Below are 23,522 nucleotides of genomic sequence, written 5' to 3' on the forward strand. Positions count from 1 at the left end.
AAGTACTATTCTTATTTGCACTTTGTAGATGAGAAAATATGGCCCAGAGAGGTTAAGCAATTTGCTCAAGGCCAAACAGCTAGTGAGCTGCAGAGCCACGGTACTAATCTAGACACTTTGGGCTGTAGAGTCTGCATCTTAACCACCGGGCTCTATTGCTTACCTTGTTCCAGCTATTGGTTAAATGCTTAATCCTCATAAACCCTATGGATTGATACTACCATTATGATCCCCATTTAATAATGAGGGAGCTGGCCCAACTAAGATGACTCTGCTAGCAAGTAGTTGAACCAGGCTTTTAAACTCAGTCCTGAGATCTTAAATACCACCCACTACTGCCTCCTAGAAGAGATGGTAGGCTTATTTTTTCAATCTCATATAGCATTAGAGATTAACTAGATTTTAAAGAAAAGAAAAATGATTTACTCAAAGAGTACAGTCATTATTTGGTCATAATCATCTAAAATATTTAAATAATGTTAAGCTAATTATTAGATTTTATTTCCAAAATATTAAATACTATTAAGTTACTACTTAATGTCATCATTCTGAAGAACAGAGTTCAAAGGATTATTCTTAAAAATTAGTATGGGCCAGGTACAGTGGCTCTTGCCTGTAATCCCAACACTTTCGGAGGCCAAAGCAGGAGGATTACTTACGGCCAGGAGTTCAAGACCAGCCTGGGCAACAAAGCAAGGGTCTGTCTCTACCAAAAAACAAATAAAATAATAATAATAATAATAATAATAACCACATGCACTAGTGCATGCCTGTAGTCCCAGCTATTTGAGAGGCTGAGATGGGAGGATCACTTGAGCCCAGGAGCTTGAGGCTTCAGTGAGTCCTGATCCTGCCACTGCACTCTAGCCTGGGCAACAGAGTGAGACCCTGTCTCAAAACAAAACAAAACAAAACAAAAAACAAATAAACAAAAAGTAGTGTGGTAATTCATCTGTTGATGCAACTCCACAGAGTAACTATAATAATCTCAAGAGATATGAGAACATTTCAAAAAAATAAATTTTAACTTATTTTGGCTACTGCAAGCGTAAAATGTCATGTAATGTTGGGTACGACACATAAGAATATAACCAAACTTTAAACATATCACAACATTATAAAAATATGATTGTTATATTAGTACAGATTATTTTAATTATTATTTATATTACTATTTTGCTAAATGAGATGATTTACCATTTGTATCTGAAAAATTAGTATTAATATGCTAGCTAAGTTATCATGACCCAGTAAGATTAAAAATTTATAGAAAAATATAGATGACTGTTAATATTTTTGTTTATAAGGAGGTTTCTACATAAATCTATCCTTTCCTTCTTATCTGAGTTCATATTTAGAGTACCGGTTTCCTTTACCCTTTGTCACAACTATTGTAGGATTTTAAATCTCTTGGTAAGCACTGAATGCCAGAGGTTGAAGAGTTCATCATACGAGTATTGAGGCACAAATTTCAGTCAGATGGTTTGTCACTAGTGTCTGTGAGTCATTTATATTTTTATTACCTTTAGGGCCTTTGAACAGTTTGATTTCCACAACGGTCTCCAAAATAGGTCGTCTTCTACGCACATACAGCCGAACGATAGACCCCGCTTCCTTGAGGGCTTCCACCGCTTTACTGTGGGAAACCTCTGACACATCAACCTCATTCACCCGCAAGATACAATCATTGACCCTGCAAGGAAGGAAAAGAGTCAAGATTCAGAAGTGGCTGGCAAGATTTCTTAAAGAATATTATTATGTTTATCTGACCTTAAGAAGTGGGAAAGTAAAGAATCTAAGAAATTTTAAAATATTTAAATTTGGAAGGATGCTTCAAATGAAGGAGATCTAGAAAATGTTAAACTCCTCAAGCCTCTTAGCCTTCTTCCTAACCACTTTTAGCCATACTACCAGCAGGTCCCATCCTAAACTCCAGTCCACTTTGACTGGGACTGCTTCACATATGGCATAGTTAGAAGGGCATGTATTTTAAGGCCTCTGTAAGTTACATCATTATTTTAATTGGTTTGACTGAAAGTTACAATTTGAGTGGTTCTCAGAACTTATTACCATGAACTATATAGACATAACAAATATAACTATTTACAGACTAATTTTCTCAAATTTTTAATTTACTAGTTATAAAAGTAATAAGTAATCATCTTCAAATATCTGAAAAATATAAAAATACAGACAGAAGAAAAAATATACTTGACTCAATCATCCAAAATAAACCTATTAGGTTGGGCGCAGTGGCTCACGCCTGTAATCCCAGCACTTTGGGAGGCCAAGGTGGCTGGATCACCTGAGGTCAGGGGTTTGAGACCAGCCTGACCAATATGGTGAAACCCCGTCTCTACTAAAAATACAAAAATTAGCTGGGCATGGTGGTGTGTGCCTGTAGTTCAGCTACTTGGGAGGCTGAGAAAGGAGAATTGCTTGAATCCCGGGGGTGGAGGTTGCAGTGAGCCGAGATCACGCCACTATACTCCAGCCTGGGAGACAGAGCGAGACTCCATCTCAAAAAAAGAAAATAACAATAATAAAAAATAAAATAAAATAAAATAAGTCTGTTAGCTTTCTGGCAAATTATCTTCCACTGTTTCCCCACCCTCCTCTCCACCTCAATTCATCTTATAATATTATAAATACTAAAGTTCAGATTTACAAAGTTCAAGGGGAACCTCAGACAATCCTGTTCCCAGGTGCTTACTTTGAAAACTATGAACCACAACAAATTCTACATCAAACTTTCCTCTTTTTTTTTTTTCATTTTCACATGGAAAGGAATAATTTGACATTTCCATAAACCTTTCCAGTTAGTTTAAAATTATGTGGCCGTCGACTCCGAATATATTTTATTTTCATGATAATAATTAGTGATAACATTAATAATGGTTAAGAGCATGGGGCTTGAGATTACAAAAATTTCTTTCCCTCACTCTGTATATCCATTCTAGTGTCCCCAATCTCAGATTACCATGTTGCTCAGAGTCAAAAATGAGGGGCCTCCTTTGCTTGATGCTTCTTTTCCCCCACCACCACGTAGTCAGTTCTACCTGCAAGTATAGCCTCAGTCCATCTAGGTTTCTTCATCTTCATTGCTACCACCCTGGTTGAAATCAACATCGTCTCTCACGTGAACCACCTCCACAAATGCCTGCCTAGCCTTCTTGGATTCTCTCTTGTTACCTTTCAATCCATTCATTACACAGTGGCCAGGGTACAGTGAACATGGCTGGTTTGCTTACTCAGCTTCCATTCCCCACTTCCTCCTTGCAAACAGTGTCCCGTTTTGTTCAGGGGAACTTTCCTTATCAAATATTTGTTGAGTGAGTGAAAGAATAAGACTAAGTCCAATGATTGTGTCCTCCATTTCCTAAGTTTGTAACCATCGTTAATTTCCGTAGCCTCTCTAAGCCTTATCATATTCTCATCTGTAAATTGGATATAATAGTAATATCTATCAGGAAGCCTTTTGGGGAAGATTAAATGAGATAAAGCACATATAAGCACTTAGTACATACCCTCTTATGTAACGAACACCTAATAAATGTTTGTTATTGATAGCAGTGCAATATTCGTTGATTTATAATATTCTCAACTATTGGATCCTCCCTATAACTTTGTGGAATAAAACTTATTATCTACATTATAGAAATGAGAAGACTTCCAAGTGATTAAGTCCTCTGTTTAAAGCTGTCAGCAATTTGAGCAGAGATTGGATTTGATTTCAGGTCTTCCTATTTAAAAATTTGAGCTTTTTCCTCTTAGGACCAAATACATATAATGTGATGAACAGTTTCACGTATGTTGTGTATATCAATTCAAAATGATGAGTACAATGGTAATATTATATGAAAAGTATGGGAAGAATTTTGTATCTGTTTTTGTCCATAACTTTTCTATACCTGTTTAGTTATAGGAACTTTTGCCTCAGTAAGAACACAGAGCAGTCTCAAAATCTTGAGGTGGAATATTTCACTTCCTAAGATTCGGCAATGCCATTTCATCCTAACAGATGCTATGGCTTTAATAGACTTACACATACATTTCCTGATTGACAAAAAAAAAAAAAATCGGGAAACTACCAATTAAAATAGTTTTGAGAATGTAGGCATCATGGGTGCCAGCTGCCCTGCAGCAGCTGGTCCTTTGAGAGTGGGTAATTTTGCCATCTCATGATAATGCAAAACATAATGTTTACCATCACCCTATGCTCAGAATACTAATTATATCTTAAAACACTGCTCTTCATAGAAGGGAGTGACTGACATTTAAAAAAATTCTGGAGGCTATATATATCTATTCAAACTCTATTTTTTTTCCTTTTGTATACAGTGGGATCCTTAATTGTCAATTGCTGGTGTGAGAAAATCATAGCCTAAATCAGATGTTCATTCCTGAATATGTGGATCAAGTAGGCAGCTTTAGGACTAGCAGTCAGGAGGCCTGGATTTGAGTCCCAGTTCTTTAGCATCTGTGGGACCACGGTGAGGCCAGTTTATCTTTGTGAACTTCAGTATCCCATAAAAAGAGAGAGAGCATGTCCAGAGTCAGTGAGAGCAGTAACTGTATTGTATAGTACTGTGCAGGAGAGTATCCATAGCTGATGTGTGGAGATGTGTACATTGTAACATATCATAGATCTGAAAGTTCTTGCTATTGAGTGGATCAAAGATGTGCTCAAGTATTTGTTGAAATGTGAACAGAATGGAAATTTAAACTTTTAAAGGACATACTATGTGCAACATCAGCCAGTCATTTCACTTATTTGTTCTTACTTAAACAATTTATAAAGTATGGATCCCATTTTACAGACAGTGGAATTTTACTGACAAGGTCAAAGTGTTGGTGAAAACAGGGACATAATTTCAACCAGCTTCTACTGATACAAAGATACTCAGATACTCAGAGTTGATTGTTTTATTTTATTTTTTTTAATGATGGTGTTTGTAGGGGAGGTGGGGTAGTTTATATTCAAATTCTTAAAATAGAGAGGAAAGTATGTCATGCCAAACTAGGGCACTCAACTTCCCATCCTCCCAGAAACTTGAAATAGATTTTGGCTAGAGGGTCATAGCTATTTAAAATTAATTTGCTCTCTTTACCAGTAGATAAACTTTGTGAGTAAAGCCACCACCTGTATTCATTTTGCAGCATATAAGTACATAATTAGCTTCAAAGTCAAGGAATACTTTGTCACAGTAACAAATGCAGGCTTTATCATATTTCTGAGGGACATTGTTTTATGAAGCCATGAGTTCAAGACCAGCCTGGGCAACAAAAGCGATACCCCATCTCTAAAAAACAAAATGTTGTTTACATATACAGACTTACTCCCCAGTCTCACTCTACCAATCTAATTAAGTCGACAGTTTCACTCTCAGTACTTGATGTTACACACAGAAGTCTACGGTACTCATCTGCAGCAATTTCATCTTGTAAACCAGAATTGTCTGCAATATCAACAGATTAATTTTAATATTCTTTCTAGAATTTCCCTTAGAAATTTTGGCACATTCCTTGCCAAAAATATTTTAGAAACAAAAAGGATAGTCTATCATTAGCCCGTATTCACAGAGTCATATCTAAATTTTGCACTAAATCAAGTTATTTTCTAACGTGGTATAGCATCACTGAAAAGTAAAATAATACTTAGTGAATTATTTATTCCACTTTGACAATATAATTTAAAGTAACAGGTAATATCCACTCTCTCAAGGTACTAAAATATTTTATGCAGTGTGGCGATTCCTCAGGGATCTAGAACTAGAAATACCATTTGACCCAGCCATCCCATTACTGGGTATATACCCAAAGGATTATAAATCATGCTGCTATAAAGACACATGCACACGTATGTTTATTGCGGCACTATTCACAATAGCAAAGACTTGTAACCAACCCAAATGTCCATCAATGACAGACAGGATTAAGAAAATGTGGCACATATACACCATGGAATACTATGCAGCCATAAAAAATGATGAGTTCATGTCGTTTGTAGGGACATGGATGAAGCTGGAAACCATCATTCTCAGCAAACTATCGCAAGGACAAAAAACCAAACACTGCATGTTCTCACTCATAGGTGGGAATTGAACAATGAGAAGACTTGGACACAGGAAGGGGAACAATATACACCGGGGCCTGTTGTGGGGTGGGGGGCTGGGGGAGAGATAGCATCAGGAGATATACCTAATGTAAATGATGAGTTAATGCGTACAGCACACCAATATAGCACATATATACATCGGTAACAAACCTGCACGTTGTGCACATGTATCCTAGAACTTAAAGTATAATAAGAATATATATATATATAACAAAAGAAAAATTTTCTGCCGTTGAAGTAAGATTTGTGATTTTACGCATTTTTAAGTAAGTCAACTCATTTAAAATGATCATCAAGTGTTGGGGGAAGTCAGGGACCCCAAACGGAGGGACCAGCTGAAGCCATGGCAGAAGAACGTGGATTGTGAAGATTTTATGGATATTTATTAGTTCCCCAAATTAATACTTTTGTAATTTCCTATGCCTGTCTTTACTGCAATCTCTAAACATAAATTATAAAGATTTCATGGACACTTATCACTTCTCCAGTCAATACCCTTGTGATTTCCTATGCCTGTCTTTAATCTCTTAATCTTGTCAGTTGAGGAGGATGTATATCGTTCCAGGACCCTGTAATAATTGCGTTAACTACAAAAATTGTACAGCATGTGTGCTTGAGCAATATGAAATGTGGGCACCCTGAAAAAAGAACAGGATAACAGCAATTGTTCAGGGAATAAGACAGATAACCTTAAACTCTGACCACCAGTGAGCCGGGCAGAACAGAGACATATTTCTCTTCTTTCAAAAGCAAATGGGAGAAATATCGCTGAATTCCTTTTCTCAGCGTGGAATGTCTCTGAGAAAGAGAATGAGCACCTAGGGGTAGGTCTCTGAATTGGCCCCCCCCCGGGGCGTACCTGTCTCTTATGGTCGGGATTGCAGAGGTGAAATAAACTCCAGTCTCCCATAGCGCTCCCAGGCTTATTAGGAAGAGGAAATTCCCACCTAATAAATTTTGGTCAGACCGGTTGATCTCAAAACCCTGTCTCTTGATAAGATGTTATCAATGACAGTGGTGCCCAAAACTTCATTAGCAATTTTAATTTCGCCTCGGCCCTGTGGTCCTGTGATCTTGCCCTGCCTCCACTTGCCTTGTGATATTCTATTACCCTGTTAAGTACTTGATGTCTGTCACCCACACCTATTCGCACACTCCCTCCCCTTTTGAAAATCCCTAATAAAAACTTGCTGGTTTTTGTGGCTCGTGGGGCATCACGGATCCTACCAATGTGTGATGTCTCCCCCGATGCCCAGCTTTAAAATTTCTCTCTTTTGTACTCTCTCTTTTTATTTCTCAAGCCAGCTGACGCTTAGGAAAATAGAAAAGAACCTACGTGATTATCGGGGCAGGTTCCCCGATAATCAAGTCATAGTAAGTGTTAAAAATTAAAAAATTCCTGTACATTATGCATAAAACACACTGGAAAGAAAGATAGCGAAGTTTTAATTTGGGTCCTTTGTGGGTATGGAGATTATGAGTGCTTTAAAAAGCAGATTTCTACTTTTATGTTTCTTTCAAATGTTTTATATTGGACATATATCACAGCAGAGAACCTAAGAACATGGCTTGGGAGGCTTGGTCACAGCCAGATAGATCTGGGATCTCACCACAGCGCTAAAACTTGGGAGCTCTGTGACTACAGACAAGTCCCTTGACATCTCAAAGCCTCAGTTTCTTCATCTGAAAATAGGGATAATGAGATTGTTATTGATTGATTGTTATTGTTATTGAGAGAACGCATGTGAAATACATAGCGTAGTGCCTGAAAAACAGTAAGCATAAAAAATGTTAGCTATCATTACGAAAAAGAGACAAGAAGCATTTGCATAAGAGAATATATAAAGAGACTATAGTGAGGGAAAAATACTAAAGGGAGAAAAAGAAAGAGCTACAGTCAAGATGCTGAAACTGTTTTTAAAATTTTGTATAAGAAAGGGAGGAAGAGAAGAGATGAATGGGATTTTCAGGAAGAAAAACACAAAAATAGAGCTTTTACAGCAAGGTACTGGTACAAAAACAGACACACAGACCACTGGAACAAAATAGGGAATCTAGAAATAATGCTGCACACCTACAGCCATCTGATTTTCAACAACATTGACAAAAACAAGCAATGGGGAAAGGACTCCCTATTCAATAAATGGTGCTGAGATAACTGGACAGTCATATGCAGAAGATTGCAATTGGACCCCTTCCTTAAACCATCTATAAAAATAATCTCAAGATGAATTAAAGACTTAAATATAAAACCTAAAAATAAAAAAACCCTGCAAGATAACCTAGGAAATATTATTTTGGACATAGGACCTGGCAAAGATTTCATGATAAAGATGCCAAAAGCAATTACAACAAAATCAAAAATTGACAAATGGGACCTAATCAAACTAAAGAGCTTCTGCACAGCAAAAGAAACTACCAACAGAGTAAACGGACAACCTACAGAGTGGAAGAAAATATTTGCAAGCTATTCATTCAACAAAGTTCTAATATCTAGAATCTATAAGGAACTTAAATTTACAAGCAAAAAACAAACAACACCATTAAAAAGTGCATAAAGGACATGAACAGACACTTTTCAAAAGAAGACATAGACATGGCCAGCAAGCATATGAAAAAATGCTCAACATTACTAATCATTAGAGAAATGCAAATCAAAACCACAATGGGGTAACATCTCACACCAACTTGAATCACTGTTATTAAAAAGGCAAAAAATAACAGGTGCTGGCAAGGTTGTGAAGAAAAGGGAATGCTTACAATTGTTGGTGGGAGTGTAAATTAGTTCAGCCATTGTGGAAAGGAGTTTGGGGATTTCTCAAGAACTTAAAATAAAATTACCATTCAACCTAGCAACCCCATTATTGGGTATTATATCCGAAGGAATATAAATTATTCTACCATTAAGATATATGCACACATATGTTCAACACAGCACTATTCACAACAGCAAAGACATAGACTCAATCTAAATGCCCATCAACAGCAGCCTGGATTTTAAAAAATGTGGTACATATATACAATGGAATACTATGCTGCCATAAAAATAATGAGATCACGTCCTTTACAGCAAAACAGATGGAGTTGCAGGCCATTATCCTAAGCAATCTAACACAGGAACAGAAAACCAAATACTTCACGTTCTCATTTATATAAGTGGGAGCTAAACTTGGAGTACATATGGACACAAAGAGGGGAACAACAGTCACTGGGTCCTACTTGAGAATGGAAGTTGGGATGAGGGTGAGCATTGAAAAACTAGCTATCAGGTATTATGCTTATTACCAGGTTTCAGAATAAGCTATACAGCAAGCCCCTATGACGTGCAATTCACCTATATAACAAACAATTACATGTACCCCCAAAACTAAGTTTAAAAAAGAAAAAAATAATAAATGCATATTCACCTAAATATTAGAGCTTAAATAAGTCTTGTTTGATGAAGTACAATATAATTTCCTTTTCATATTTCCCTTCCCTTGCCCACAGTAAAACTTACAGTTGTTTTGATATACAAACTTTAGCTTTTATGGAAGCCTTGGTTAAAGATTCTGACCAGCACACTTAACTCAGCCACACCTAACTGCACTCAGACCTCCTCAAGTTTTTATTCAAAAGTAGGTGTTTGGGGCCGGGCATGGTGGCTTATGCCTATAATCCAAGCACTTCGGGAGGCTGAGGCGGGTGGATCACCTGAGGTCAGGAGTTCGAGACCAGCCTGGCCAACATGATGAAATCCTGTCTCTGCTAAAAATACAAAAAATTAGCCAGGCATGGCGGCAGGTGCCTGTAATCCCAGCTACTAAGCAGGCTGAGGCAGGAGAATCGCTTGAACCTGGGAGGCAGAGGTTGCAATGAGCTGAGATCGTGCCACTGCACTCCAGCCTGGGCAACAAGGGTAAAACTCCACCTAAAAAAAAAAAAAAAAAAAAAGTAAAAAAAGGTAGATGTTAGGTCACGGGGTCTGAAACAACTTTGTAGTAGCTATTGGTTATTGAAGAATGTCCTCTAATTACCTTGCGCTTTGTTGTTTCTATCAGTAGTATTCTCTTTCTTCAAATAAATGAATTAATTACAGACCAAAGGGCTACATCATGAAGAAACCTGATCAATGTTTAATGTGCTGTATGAAGTGTAAAAATGCATGACCAAATTTTTAAAAACCACTAGCTAGGGAATTAGACTGCATGCACTTAAAGATAACAATCAATCACTTAAAAAACTTTCACCCCCCTGTAATCCCAGTGCTTTGCGAGGCCAAGGTGGGAGTATCATGAAGTCAAGAGTTTGAGACCAGCCACATCAACATGGTGGAACCCCGTCTCTACCAAAAATACAAAAAATTAGCTAGGCATGGTGGCAGGTGCCTGTAATCCCAGCTACTTGGGAGGCAGAGGCAGGAGAATCGCTTGAACACTGGAGGCGGGGGTTGCTGTGAGCCAAGACTGCGCCACTGCACTCCATCCTGGGCAACAGAGTGAGACACCATCTCCAAACAAAACAAAACAAAACAAAAATCTCAGAATCTGTTCAAAAGGAATAACTCCACACATTTTATGTCAATTATAATGAAAACAGATTATGAAAAGGGTCTTGTTTTTCTTCTATTCCTGAAGTCATTAAAGGTAGGTTATGAACAAATAATAGAAGCCGAAACCTTATTAAGAAAAGACAAGTAGTTTATGCTCACAGAGAGGAGAAAATAATACACCCCCCACCACACTCACACACACACACACACGCACACACACACACACACAAACACAGGCTGACTCAAATGACTTCAAATCATAATGGCCTGCCATAATACATATACTTAATTATGTCTGCCTGTTATCGCACTCTTCCTTTTATGAAGTACATGGAAGTGTTACTGGGGATCTTTAAAGTCTGTCACCAGTTAAGGTTCTTCCTTGTTGAAACTTCTCACCCTAATGATCTGTATATTACATTGACCTCATTGGGAGTTATTAGTTTATTAAAACTAAAAAATAAAAGAATAAAAATCAGCATAATTTAGCATTTTCCAAAGAAAGGAAGAGGAATGTTTTAGAGGCATCTGATATGTGCCAATGTAGTAATATCTACTAGGGTTTTTTTCCAACAAACATCCACATGGTTGTAGGAGGAATGACAAGCTTATATGGCTTAACTTGGTTTACTTGTCAAGTCTGGCCAGTCCTGCTTTTGGGAATGTGGAATTGAAACCGTGAGATTCAGAGGTTCTATGTGACCAGAAGAAATAGAAACTTGAGAGCTTAATATTAGAGGCCATTTTCTTCCATGTTGACTATAAAATTTCAAAAGACTATCTGCAAAAAGATAGGGAATAAAGTAGATCTATAGAAAGAAGTAAGGGCTTCGGACAGAAGGAGGAATTCCTCTAACACCTGACAGTGTCTCAGTCCATGGCTATTCTTCCCAGTGCTTAATTGTCCAGTTTGAGAAGATACTTCAAATGCCCTTCTAATTAATTCTCCCTTTTGAGTAAGTAAGCTGGTGGGTCTTTTACTTGCCAACAGATATTTCTGATTAATACAGGCAGACTTTGTGACGAGCACTTTACATGTGTTATCTCCCTTAGCTCATTCCTTTTTCCCTTTTAAAACTTAATTCAAGCTTATCTCATTTTCTAGGACACCATCTTTGGCCCAGTTATTTGCTCCAGTGTTCCTCCATTAGGTACTTAGTGAAAAATATTAATAGAGTTACCAGACTTAGCAAATTAAAATACAGGACAATCAGTTGAATTTCAATTTCAGATAAACATTAGTAATTATTATTTAGATAAACACATACATTTTAGTATAAGTATGTTCCATTGAAATTAAAATTTAACTAGGAATTCAAATTTATAAAAATACAGTATTTATAAAAGCACTCATTATACTGAGTTTATTTGTTTTATTCGAATAGCATAATGCCTGGCACATAGTGGGAAAAGTATGTATTATATACTATGTTATACAGTCTTTAATGTAAATAGAAACACTGAAAAGTAGATATTGTTGCCTTCATTCCACAGTAGAAACTAAAGTTGAAAGAGGTTTCTAATGACAGGTAAATGATGTCTAGGAAATCTCAAAGTTCATGCCCTATACCATCTACACTTCTCTAGTTTGTTAAAAATGATTTTGTGACTTACTGAAGGATTGATCCCAGTTGCCCACTGTCAGTCGGCTCCAGGACCATACTGTAAACCAGTAGAGCCAAGCCAAGTAACAAAATTCAGATCAATGTTTCTCACGCTTTGGGGAGGGCTTGTTAAACCATACATTACCACTGAGCTTCCCCCTCAGAGGTGCTGATTCAGTAGGTCTAGAGTAAGAGAGAAGATTCACATTTCTAACACGTTCCTAGGTGATCCTGGTAATGCTGGACTGAGACCATACTCCAAAAACCACTGCTCTAGGTTTTGAAGGGTTATTCTACTTGGCTCATGTATGATTCATTCCAAAATAAACAGAAATACTCAATCTTATGTAGACCCAACTGAATACATGATAAAAGCCCTGAGCTCTGACTCTAAACCCAACCCCCCAATTTGCAGCTTTTCATTATTTGGAACAAAGCCTTTAAGGGAACCTGGACCAGGAGACCACAGCTGCCATAACGTGTAAGGCTATGGACATGCAAACCATTTTCCAGCACTCATTTTCTATCTGAAACTCTTTTACTGACTCCCTTTCTTCAGCTAAGACCAACTGATAGCCACTTCATTCCACATTTTAAAAATAGGGCTTGTGCTCTCATCTCTAATTCTGAATGAGAGTAACTTGGGTTTATGATCTATAGAAGCCATCTCCTAAAGTGAGTGTACTGTTTTTTCTATTTGCCACTTCATTTCCCTTCTATAAAATGCTTGCAGGTCTCTCTGCAGCTGTCATCTGGGAAGCATCACAGCTCTCCACAATGGGGACAGAAATTGCTATTTCAGCATCAGTGATTGGTCTTTTGGCACTTTCCTGGAAAAGCAGAGGCCAGTAACAAATTTCAAGCTAGGCTACTTAATGGGTACAACATAGAAAAGAGACATTGAATAGAAATTCCAAAGTGAGAGGGTCATGGGACTGGAGATTACTTAGCCCGCTCAGTTCAATGCTGTGTCCACTGACAGGACTGCTTGTCAACTTTCAAGAGATGAGGTGCTGGTACCTACCACCTGGATTACGGCAGTAGCTTCCTAGCTAGTTTTCCTGATGCCAGGCTAATTAGCCCCTCTCCATTTCATTCAAACACACAAAACCAGATTCAACTTCCTAAAGCAACCCCTTTTATCATTTCATTTCCCCTCTAAATTCAAGAGATTTGTAACATATACAAAACTAAAACTGTGGTTAATCTTTATATTACCAGTGTCTGGTACACAGTTGTCACATAAGAAAAAATTAGCATCATTGTATGATGTCTAAACCAACCCCCTTTTTACACCTCTCACTGCCTGCTCCAGCCAGGACACTATATTTTATTTTATGTTGCTTTCTGTCTCTCAAACGTTCAACCAAAGCTAGCCTCATTCAAAGGCAAGTTTACAATCCATAGCCTCATGAAATGTTTCCAAATCACTCAAGGCTTTATTGTCTATAATGTCCCAATTGCAAATACATGGCAGATTCTCATCAAAAAGCTATAGATTTATTTGTTACCCGCATAGAACCTAAAATAGTGAGTACTACACATTAAGAAATACATTTAACAATGCTGGATTTGATTTTCTATTTTCCTCTACTCAAATCTGCTCCAATCCCAGAAATAGATGTAGATCAACATATATGGAATTCATAATTGTACATTTTCTCATTCAAATTCAATTTGGCATTATAGTGATGAACATTTCAGTGAAAAGTTGAGAACAACAAGGAGCATGGCATGGTGGGAAGAACACTGGGTTATAAGCTAGATATGAATTCTAATCCTGGGTTTCTGCCACTTTCCAGTTCAAGTCAATTTTTTTTTTTCTCTGTGTGTTTGAGTACAGTGATCTTAAAATTCCCTTCTAGCTCTGGTGTTCTATAAACCTAAATTCAAGGTCAGCCCAGCCTGGCACCTGTCTTTACTTGGAAGTTGATAGTACATCTCAAATGGAGCAGAGTCTGAAATTAATCTTATCTCTTCCCCATAGACAACCCTTTACTTCACTTTTAATTCTCCATCAAGACAAATAATTCTATCACCAGAAAGGGAGGAGTTTCCCTTCTTTTTAAGCCACACATCCAATCTATCACATTTTAACATATTTTTATTTTAAAATTTTTCATTTTTAGTTAATTAATTACTTTGTACTTATTTATTTTCTCTGAGAAGGGTCTCGTTCTGTTGCCCCGGCCACAGTGCAGTGGCACAATCATGACGCACTGAAACCTCTGCCTTCCAGGTTCAAGCTGCCTCCTACTTCAGCCTCCCATGTGGTTGGAACTACGGGCACACACCATCACACTGGCTTTTTTTTTTTTTTTTTTTTTTTTGTATTTCTTGTAGAGATGGGGTTTTGCCATGTTGCCCAGGCTGGTCACAAACTCCTGAGCTCAAGTGATCCACCCACCTCAGCCTCCCAAAGTGCTGGGATTACAGGCGCGAGCTACCATGCCTGGTCTAAACCTTTTTATTTTTAAAGATGGGGGTCTTGTTCTGTGGCCCAGGTTGAAGTTCAGTGGCAGGATCATAGCTCAGCGCAGCCTTGAACTCCTGGGCTCAATTATCCTCCTGCCTCAGCCTCCTGAGTATATCCTTTTCTTTTACTCTCATTTATTCTACCTAATTCTAGCCCTTATTGTCAATCACCTAGATTCTGGGAAAAAAAGTTGTAACTAGTCTTCTTGCCTCCAGCTTTTTCCCCTCTATTCCATCTTCCAACTTATTGCCAGAATGGTGTTATTGAAATATAAGCCTGAATGTTTTATCCCATATTTAATGGTCCTCAATTGCTCTCCATTGTCTACATTTTAAAAATCCAAGCAAAGAAGCCCTTTATTAAAATGAAATTTTACTTATAAGTCACACAATGTAAATTTATAATTATTTATATATAACAAATAGAGGCAGAATTTCTGTGATTTCTGCAGCATAGAGGAAAAGAGAATCAGAGCCCAGCCTGCTGCCTCATTCGTGACCCTTCAGAGGGCTCTGAGGAATCCAGTCAGGGTGCTATATATGACTGAGCAGAGGCTAGTGAGTGCAGAAAGAAATCCAGGCAAAACCCTTTCTCTAAGCCAAGTGCCTTGGCACTGAGCTGTCTCTGCTTAAGGGAGTGTCTAATGCACATAAAGGCTTCTTACGAGTTTTCTAATTCACATAAAAACTTCTTATGAGCTAGCTATTGGTAGCACTGATCACAGGGTTCTGTGGAACATAAATTGAATCCACCTGCCTTTTTGGATAAAGCCAAAGTACCTTCACCTAACACCCAAGTCTTTCCACAATCTGATTGCTATTCACTTCCCCAGCCCTGTCTCTTGCTATATAAGTAATTTCTTCAAACATTATGCAAGTTCATTGTTCAGGCCTCTTCCTCTGCCTGAATTAGCCACCTCCAGACCCCGGTTGTCTCTTAAGTACCTTTAAAGACAAATGCACATCCTGAAGTAGCTTCACAGTTTAGCAAGAGAGATAGGAAAAATGCTATTAAAATTCAATAAAAGTGCTATGGCAAGAGAAACATAGGGTAATGCAAAAGCACATAGCAGGAGAACCTTATTTGGTTTTGGGGGGCCAAGGAAAACTTGGAGCAACTGAGGCAGCTGAGACCTGAAGGCCAAATAGAAGTTAGTTACGTGAATAAAGATAGGAAGAAGTGTTTCAGGCACAGTTTAGCAGCTGATGAGGTAAGGAGCACAGATCAAGTCTTGAAGGTCTTGGTATGACATGTTAAATAATTTGGACTTGAACTTAAAGGCACTGGAAAGCCATTGTACTGCTTATAGCTAGAATAATGTTTTAGAATAATTCCCCAGGTACGATGTGGAGATGTGGACTTGATTAGATTTGCTAGGTGGAGTTAGGGTAGAAGAAAGCAACAATTGTTAGAGGCTGCTATATAACCCTAATAAAAGATATAATAGCCTGCACTAAGCCAGTGGCAGTCAGGATAAAGAGAAGGGGACAGACATGGAGGGCTGATTAGCATCTAATAGATGTGCTGATGGATCGTATGTGGGTAGTGAGGAAAGGAAGAAAATGTTTTGTTTAAATGTCTGTCTTCACTTATAAATCATGAGTTTTGATTTATGGTTTATGACTTGAGGGGTAAAATCATTTGTCATTCATTTTTGTATTTTTAGTGCCTCACAGGGTACAACAGAGTTGGCACAGAATATATGTTTGGCAAATAGAGTGAAGGAATTTTATAAGTGGGGAAGTTAGTCAATGACATCTTTGCTGACAGTATCCACACCTTTTCCTCATCCTTTCCAGTGACTTTGTCCCATAAGAATGCTGTCTTCTCATCTCATCTCATTCCTCCTGGTATAAAAAGAATGAATTCAAATTTAATCACCCTAACAAACAGGCTAGCATTCATAGGCCTATTAGCACTAAGAAAAAAAAAAAAAGAACTCCAGTGATAGGGCAAGGCCTCAACAAACACAATTGATCACCAATAATAAGACCCCAAATATAAGTTGAGAGATACAATATATGTAATCCGCACATACATACATTCAACCAACATATATTGAAGACCTGCCACAGAGTACCAGGTATTGTATAGGCACTGAGACACAGTTGCCAATGAGAAAGATACTGGCCCTTGACCTAGGGGATGAAGAGGTGGGGATTTACAAATTCACATCACAGGGGCAGAAGCTTGTATCACTTACATACAAAGCTAGTTCTACTTAAGCACATCTTTTAAACTTTAGAGGTTAGGCTTTAAATTAAAGTTCTTGTTTATTATTCTCATGATTATTTTAATTCTCAGAGCTTAGTTTCCATAGAAACCGGAAAATGAAACCCTAAGTCTGAACTCAAGTATACCATGTGGCAAACTGTAATGTTGCTTCTTATTTTGAACTGTTCTTCATTTACCGTGACTATAACAGGTGTGTCATAAGCCCCCCACCCAACCTCCAGGAAGTGTGGAGCATCTTCAAAGCCAACCAACATATACTTACACAGGGAAAATACATATAATTTCACTGTATGTAATTGCAGCAGTTTCTGAGATGTATAAAATATTTAAGAGAAAACATTCAGCATCTTTTAAAATTCTTGTAAATATCAAATCCCATGTTGTTATAGAAAATATCAAATCTCATTACCTGTTACAGGGAAGTACTTTTCAGCATTTGTATAGTTCAACCACAAATGAGATACTTGTATTACTTAAATTCATTTGTTTTCTTATTTATTATATTTCCCTCCACTAGCATATAAGCCCTACGAGAGAAGAAATCTTGCCTCTAATTTTCCATCACCAGTGGCCAGCTCAACTCCTCAAAAACGACACCATCATACATTCAGTCTTTTGTTATCTTTCATTTCCTTCACCCTCTACATCCAATCCATTAACAAGATCAGTAGCTTCTAGCTCCAATATCTATCCCAGTCCCTCAACTTCTCTCCATCTCTACAACTACCACCCTTGCCCAAGCCACTACCAACCACTTCTACCCAAACATGTTGGCTCACGGGTTCCACTCCTGTTTTCTTTAATATATTCTCTAGACGGAAACCAGTTTCTAATTTTTTGTTGTTGTTGTTGTTGTTTTTTGAGATGGAGTCTTGCTCTGTCACCCAGGCTGGAGTGCAGTGGCGTGATCTTGGCTCACTGCAAGCTCCGCCTCCCGGGTTCACGCCATTCTCTTGCCTCAGACTCCTGAGTAGCTGGGACTACAGGCGCCCGCCACCACGCCCAGCTAATTTTTTGTATTTTTAGTAGAGACGGGATTTCACCGTGTTAGCCAGGATGGTCTCGATCTCCTGACCTCGTGATCCGCCCGCCTCGGCCTCCCAAAGTGCTGGGATTACAGGCTTGAGCCACCGCGCCTGGCCCACAGTTTCTAATTTTTAAATTTAAATCAGATAGTATCAATCATCCCTTACTTAAGACCTACAGGCTCTTCCTATGTAATTTAAATTAAAACCCAAACCCCTTACCCGCCTTACAAAGTTTGAGCTCCTATTTATTCTTGTGCTCTCATCTTCTACCACTGTCCCCTAGCTCTGTCTCCTAGCATTGTCTACCACTGTGCCCTACATACCTAGCTCACTCCTGCCTTAGGGTATTTGTACTTACTGTTTCCCCAGCTTTGAAAGTCTTTGCCCTCATGTTTTTGGCTAGCTCCTATTTGTCATTAAGATCTTACCTTAAATATCACCACCTCAGAAAGGCCTAACTTGATTATTTAATCTAAAGTTGCCACCAGGCATTCATCACTATATCACTCTGCTTCATTTTCTGCATAGCGTTTATTACCATATGATATTTTGTATAGTTGTTTATTTTCTGTCCAACAGACAGAAAATATATTTGTATATTTGTTTATCTTCTGCCCAACTTTCTTAGAGCAGGAGCCTTGTCTGTCTTGTTGACCATTTTATCATTAATACCTAGGACAGTGCTGAGCTCCTAACAGGCACTAAGCAAAGAGTTGAATAAAAAATGAATTATTCAATGAAGGAATGAGTGAATGAAAAATAGTTCTTCCTAGTTCAGATTGGGTTGGTCAATAATAAAATAAATACAATTTTGCTGCCCAGATTTGAATTCTGATAGCTCTAGCTTGAAGAACTTCTTAAATTTATACCTATAATTATTGGAATTATTTAGTACTGCCAAAGGTTGTGAGCAATTCTCTACGCAATGGATAATGCTAGATTGCCTGGAGGTGCTAATTTTCTAGGGTAGATGATTAGTGATGCTGTTTTCTGACCTTTCCTGAGCTACAATAATCAGCTATTCCTGTTTATGTAATTTCACAGTACTTACCCTCCTCATCTCTTCCTGGGGTAAATCATATTTCATGAAATAAATTCAAATTAATTTGTGATGAAAAACTCATGACACATTTTGAGATTATTGGTGACATTTTATGATTTCATAAAACCAGAGCCGGAACTCCTGACTTAATGGTTCAATTGGTATTTGCAAATGGTATGCTTAGTCTCTTACAGTTGTTCTCATTTGTGGAGGCAAAACTCAGAGCCTGGGGATGGTGGCATAAAGGATTAAGGGCAACAAGAAGGGCCCCTTTGCTCACAAATATATTCTTGCTTTCCAGAAACCTGCTTTCATTTGAATTCATCAATTTTTCCTTTTGAAACACAAAGAAACCCACTGGTGTCAGTCATTCATATTTGATTTATAACTTTATGTAGACTGTATGACTTCAGTTTGAAGCATGGTAAACTAGGTGAGTCTATGAGGGACACTTACATGAAGGAACATATTAAGGGAGGCCATAGGCACGAGGGAAGTAGAAGAGAGAAGCTTCTCCAGAAGAGAAAGGAGATCAGACAGAAAGCCAAACATGAAATCACACATCTTCCTAGGACACCTGTGACAACAGCTGCAGGAGGCTCTGGTAATAACTTCTGTCTATCTAGCAGCTCACTATTTACAAAACACTTAAACAATATCTTCTGCTTCATTGTTAAAATCAAGACATATGCCATGCCGTTATTGCTACATTTTCAAGTGAAAAAACCTGAGGATTTGACAAGTTAAGCAACTTACTCAAATTCATAGAGCAGATAACAGAAATAAAAATTACATGTTAGTCTAATGGATTCTGGTCCTGTTCACTTCCCACTTATAACTCCTATCTATGCTATTGTCACTGGTCCTTCTGTTGCAGTTGTCCGGCAAAACCCCAACCCCGATTGAATCCAACCCTCCACCTTCTTCATTGCCCCTTCCAGAAGTTAGTGGAGAAAATCCTCAAATGATGGAAGTCACTATAAATTCACGATCTCCAAATGTAACACCACACTTTGCCCTGCTCCGCTTGCTGTCCCTGTTTCTAGAAAGATAAACTCCAATGTTCTCCTTTCCTGCATCACTTCCAGAAAATGTTTGCTAATAATTCCAAGAGAAAAACAAAGCCATGTGATGTGAAGTCTCTCAAATTATTACGCCAGATTTCTATACTTTACTACATGCAAACCCACGGTCTCCTTTCTATTCCTATTACAGTGGAGCAAGTGTTCCCTCTGATACCAAAAGTCCAACAATTCATATCTTTTCAAAGATCTCACCAGATCATTTAATCTCTCTATATTCTGCATCTTCAAACCCAGTCTCTACTTAAGTCATCTCTGAATGTTCAAACATGGTCTAGTATCTCTTAGTTTTTAAAAAGTGGTCTTGACCTGGCATCTCCCCTTGGCTACTGTCCTATCTCCTTCCTCTTTACCAATCAAGCTTATCAGAAGATTTGTTTATACACACACTCTCTATTCTCTACTTATTCCTTCCCAAACTCTCTTTATCTCATTCTAGTCTGAGTTTCCTCACAAAGCCCCTACCAAGAAAAACAGAAATGGTCCTAGCAAATTCACCAGCAACCTTGATTTTGCCAAATCTAATGAGATCTCTTTAGTCCTCATTTTGGTCCATCTCACAACAGTGGGAAGCCCAGTGGCTCATTCCTTCCTTGAAACACTCTTCTGCATTCTGTGCCTATCCTGCTTTTCTTCTGGCCATGCTGGCCATTCCTTTTGTACATCTCTTTTAATTCTTCCTCAACCTATTACTCTTCATACTTAAAAAATAAAAACAAGGAAAACAAAAACAACTATGATCTGTTTTTGCATGTTTTAGGCTGACAATTGTTATAAATTTAAACAGTAGTAAAGGATATCATTTCTGACCTACTGTGAATTGAAAAATTTTATTTTTTTCACAATTACATCACTATTTCAAATGTATCCTGTGGGATATAAGTACATACTGATTTGAAGTCCATGCTCACAATTTAAAATATTAATAAACAATATCTTCTTGAGCGGTAAAAAAATTGCACTTTTCTTTCTCCTTGAACTTATATTTCCATTCTACTTCTACCACTGGAAGTTTTACTTCAGTATATCACTATGTTAGAACATTTTCTATTGATCACCCTAGCATACTTATATAAAACAAAAATGCATGTACAAATATAAATTTGATGATTTTCCCCTCAAATTTTCTGTGACCATAAGATTCCAAATAATAAAAAAAATTTTCTAGACCGGGTTTTATGATTATTAGTGTTATGCAATTTATCAAAATCACTAAAATATATTATGAAATTCAATGTATAAACCTAAAACAATAAAGATGAAATTGTATTGGGGATTCTTTTCTTAATGGATTGAATAGTGTTTTTCAAAATCAGTCCATGTTTCCATAGATGAATATGAATTAAAGTTAGATTAAGACAAGATTCAGAATTCCTTTTTTCATTTCTCTATATATAAGTGATCAGAAATCTTGTTCATATAAACAGGTAGACGGGAATGGGAAGAAAACTGAATTCCTTCCAAGTTATATGCTCTGAATCCTGTGATCTATAATTAAAATTACTTTAATAATCTATCAGTTGACTGTTGCTTTTCAATTTTATTAAAAGCAAAGAATTGGAAACCACATGATTTAACAAAATGATTAATTACCTAATCATTAGGGTCACTGACTTCCTCATACCAGGCAACAATATTTCAGATTGTTTCTTTATATCTAGGACAATGAATCACAGCAGAATTTAGGATGGTTAAGACATATACTTCATTTTTTTAAAATGTGAAAATAGCAATTAAATGGAAAAGTGAAAAAGTAGAACCATCATAAAGCTGCAGGCTTCTTCTTGGGCAGGTCAATTGAAGATCTGGATATTAAGTGATATAAATCCACCTATGTACTCCTAGAGGTACACATTATTCCATTTAGAAACCTCTGCTCTAACCTACATTAAGAGTTTGAAATATCTCAGGACTAAGTCCTAGCTTCTCTTTTCTTTTTATTCCATACCTTTTCAAGGCAATCTCTTAATTCACTTGGTTTTAAAGGTTCCCAATGACATTCTCAGTCAGATCTCTCAGAGTTCCATATCCATGTTTAACTGCCTATTTGATATCTCCATTTGCTTTTGTTGTAGGCATCTTAAACTTAACATTGTCCAAAATGGAACTATTCAACATATTTTCCAACTTTACCTCTCCACCGTTCCTTTCCAATTGTCATCCTCAAAGGCATTCTTTAATAATTCTATTAGATGGTGAACTCTTTGAAAACAAGGGTATTATATACTCAGCACCTGATATGGGGCCCAGGACGGAGAGGACACAGATGATTTATTTGAAGGAATACCACCTCCCTTTGCATCCCATTCCAATTAATCATTAAGATTTATAAAGTTTATCCCCTAGTATATTTCAAAATATGTCTCTTTCTCTCAATCATTTTGCCAACATCTTAGTTCAAGTTACAATCTTTCATTATCTGAATTATTATAATAGCTTCTATTTTTTGTTTTTGTTTTTGAGATGGAGTCTTGCTCTGTCACCCAGGCTGGAGTGCAGTGGCGCAATCTTGGCTCACTGCAACCTCTGCCTCCTGGGTTCCAGCAATTCTCATGCCTCAGCCTCCCAAGTAGCTGGGATTACAGGCACCTGCTGCCATGCCCAGCTAATTTTTGTATTTTTAGTAGATGGGGGTTTCTCCATTTTGGCTAGGCTGGTCTTGAACTCTTGACTTCAGGTGATCCACCCGCCTCAGCCTCCCAAAGTGTTGGGATTACAGGTGTGAGCCACCCTGTCCGGCCATATAATAGCTTCTTAGACTGCTGTAACTGCAGGGACTCTTATCAGCTAAGCCAGACTTCCATGGCAGAGTGATTTTTATAGATAACAATTTACGGCTGGGCGTGGTGCTCACACCTGTAATCCCAGCTCTCAGGGAGGCAAGAGGCGGAAGGATAGCTTGAGTCCAGGAGTTCAAGACCTGTCTGGGCAATATAGTGAGATCCCATTCTTCAGAAAAAGGAAAAAAAAAGAAACAAAAAACAAAAAAAATAAGCATAACAATTTAGTTTCGTCATTTCCCACATTGAAACATTCCAGGTCTCATGTTGCTTTCAAAAGGATAAAGAATAAATTACTTACTATAGCACCCAAGGCTCTCTTTCCCTGATTTCTCATGGCCACCTCTCCACCTTCACCTTGTGCCAGTCTGCACTCACTCACCACCTCTGGTCACCTTCCCTATTCCTCTTCAGGCCTTTGAGCATGCATTCTCTGCCTGAAGACTCCTCTAGCTCCATTCACTTGGGTAACAGTTACCCTTTATGTCTCAGCTTAAATATTACCCCTCTGCAAGGCTTCCCCTGAGTATCTTAGGCTAGATTAGGTCATGCTATTACAGCCTTTGACAGCACGACGTCCTTTACATTCATAGAACTCATTTCAACTCTCAACTTATGTTGATTAC

General features: G+C 37.8%; 1 protein-coding gene across 21 annotated transcripts in view; it reads right to left on the reverse strand.

The window, feature by feature from the left end:
• DLG2 (discs large MAGUK scaffold protein 2) overlaps positions 1-23,522 on the reverse strand; it is a 2,194,174-nt gene that overhangs the window by 605,662 nt on the left and 1,564,990 nt on the right. For all 21 annotated transcript variants that reach the window (XR_008658315.2, XM_055281255.2, XM_055281254.2 and 18 more), the window contains one exon: positions 1,524-1,693. Coding sequence is in view for 20 of the 21 variants with exons in the window: in XM_055281255.2 (XP_055137230.1) it covers positions 1,524-1,693 (170 nt within the window). In the remaining variant the exon portion in view is untranslated. The remainder of the gene's footprint in view (positions 1-1,523; positions 1,694-23,522) is intronic.

This window comes from Symphalangus syndactylus, chromosome 6 (assembly GCF_028878055.3).
Source record: "Symphalangus syndactylus isolate Jambi chromosome 6, NHGRI_mSymSyn1-v2.1_pri, whole genome shotgun sequence".
Classification (NCBI taxonomy): domain Eukaryota; kingdom Metazoa; phylum Chordata; class Mammalia; order Primates; family Hylobatidae; genus Symphalangus; species Symphalangus syndactylus.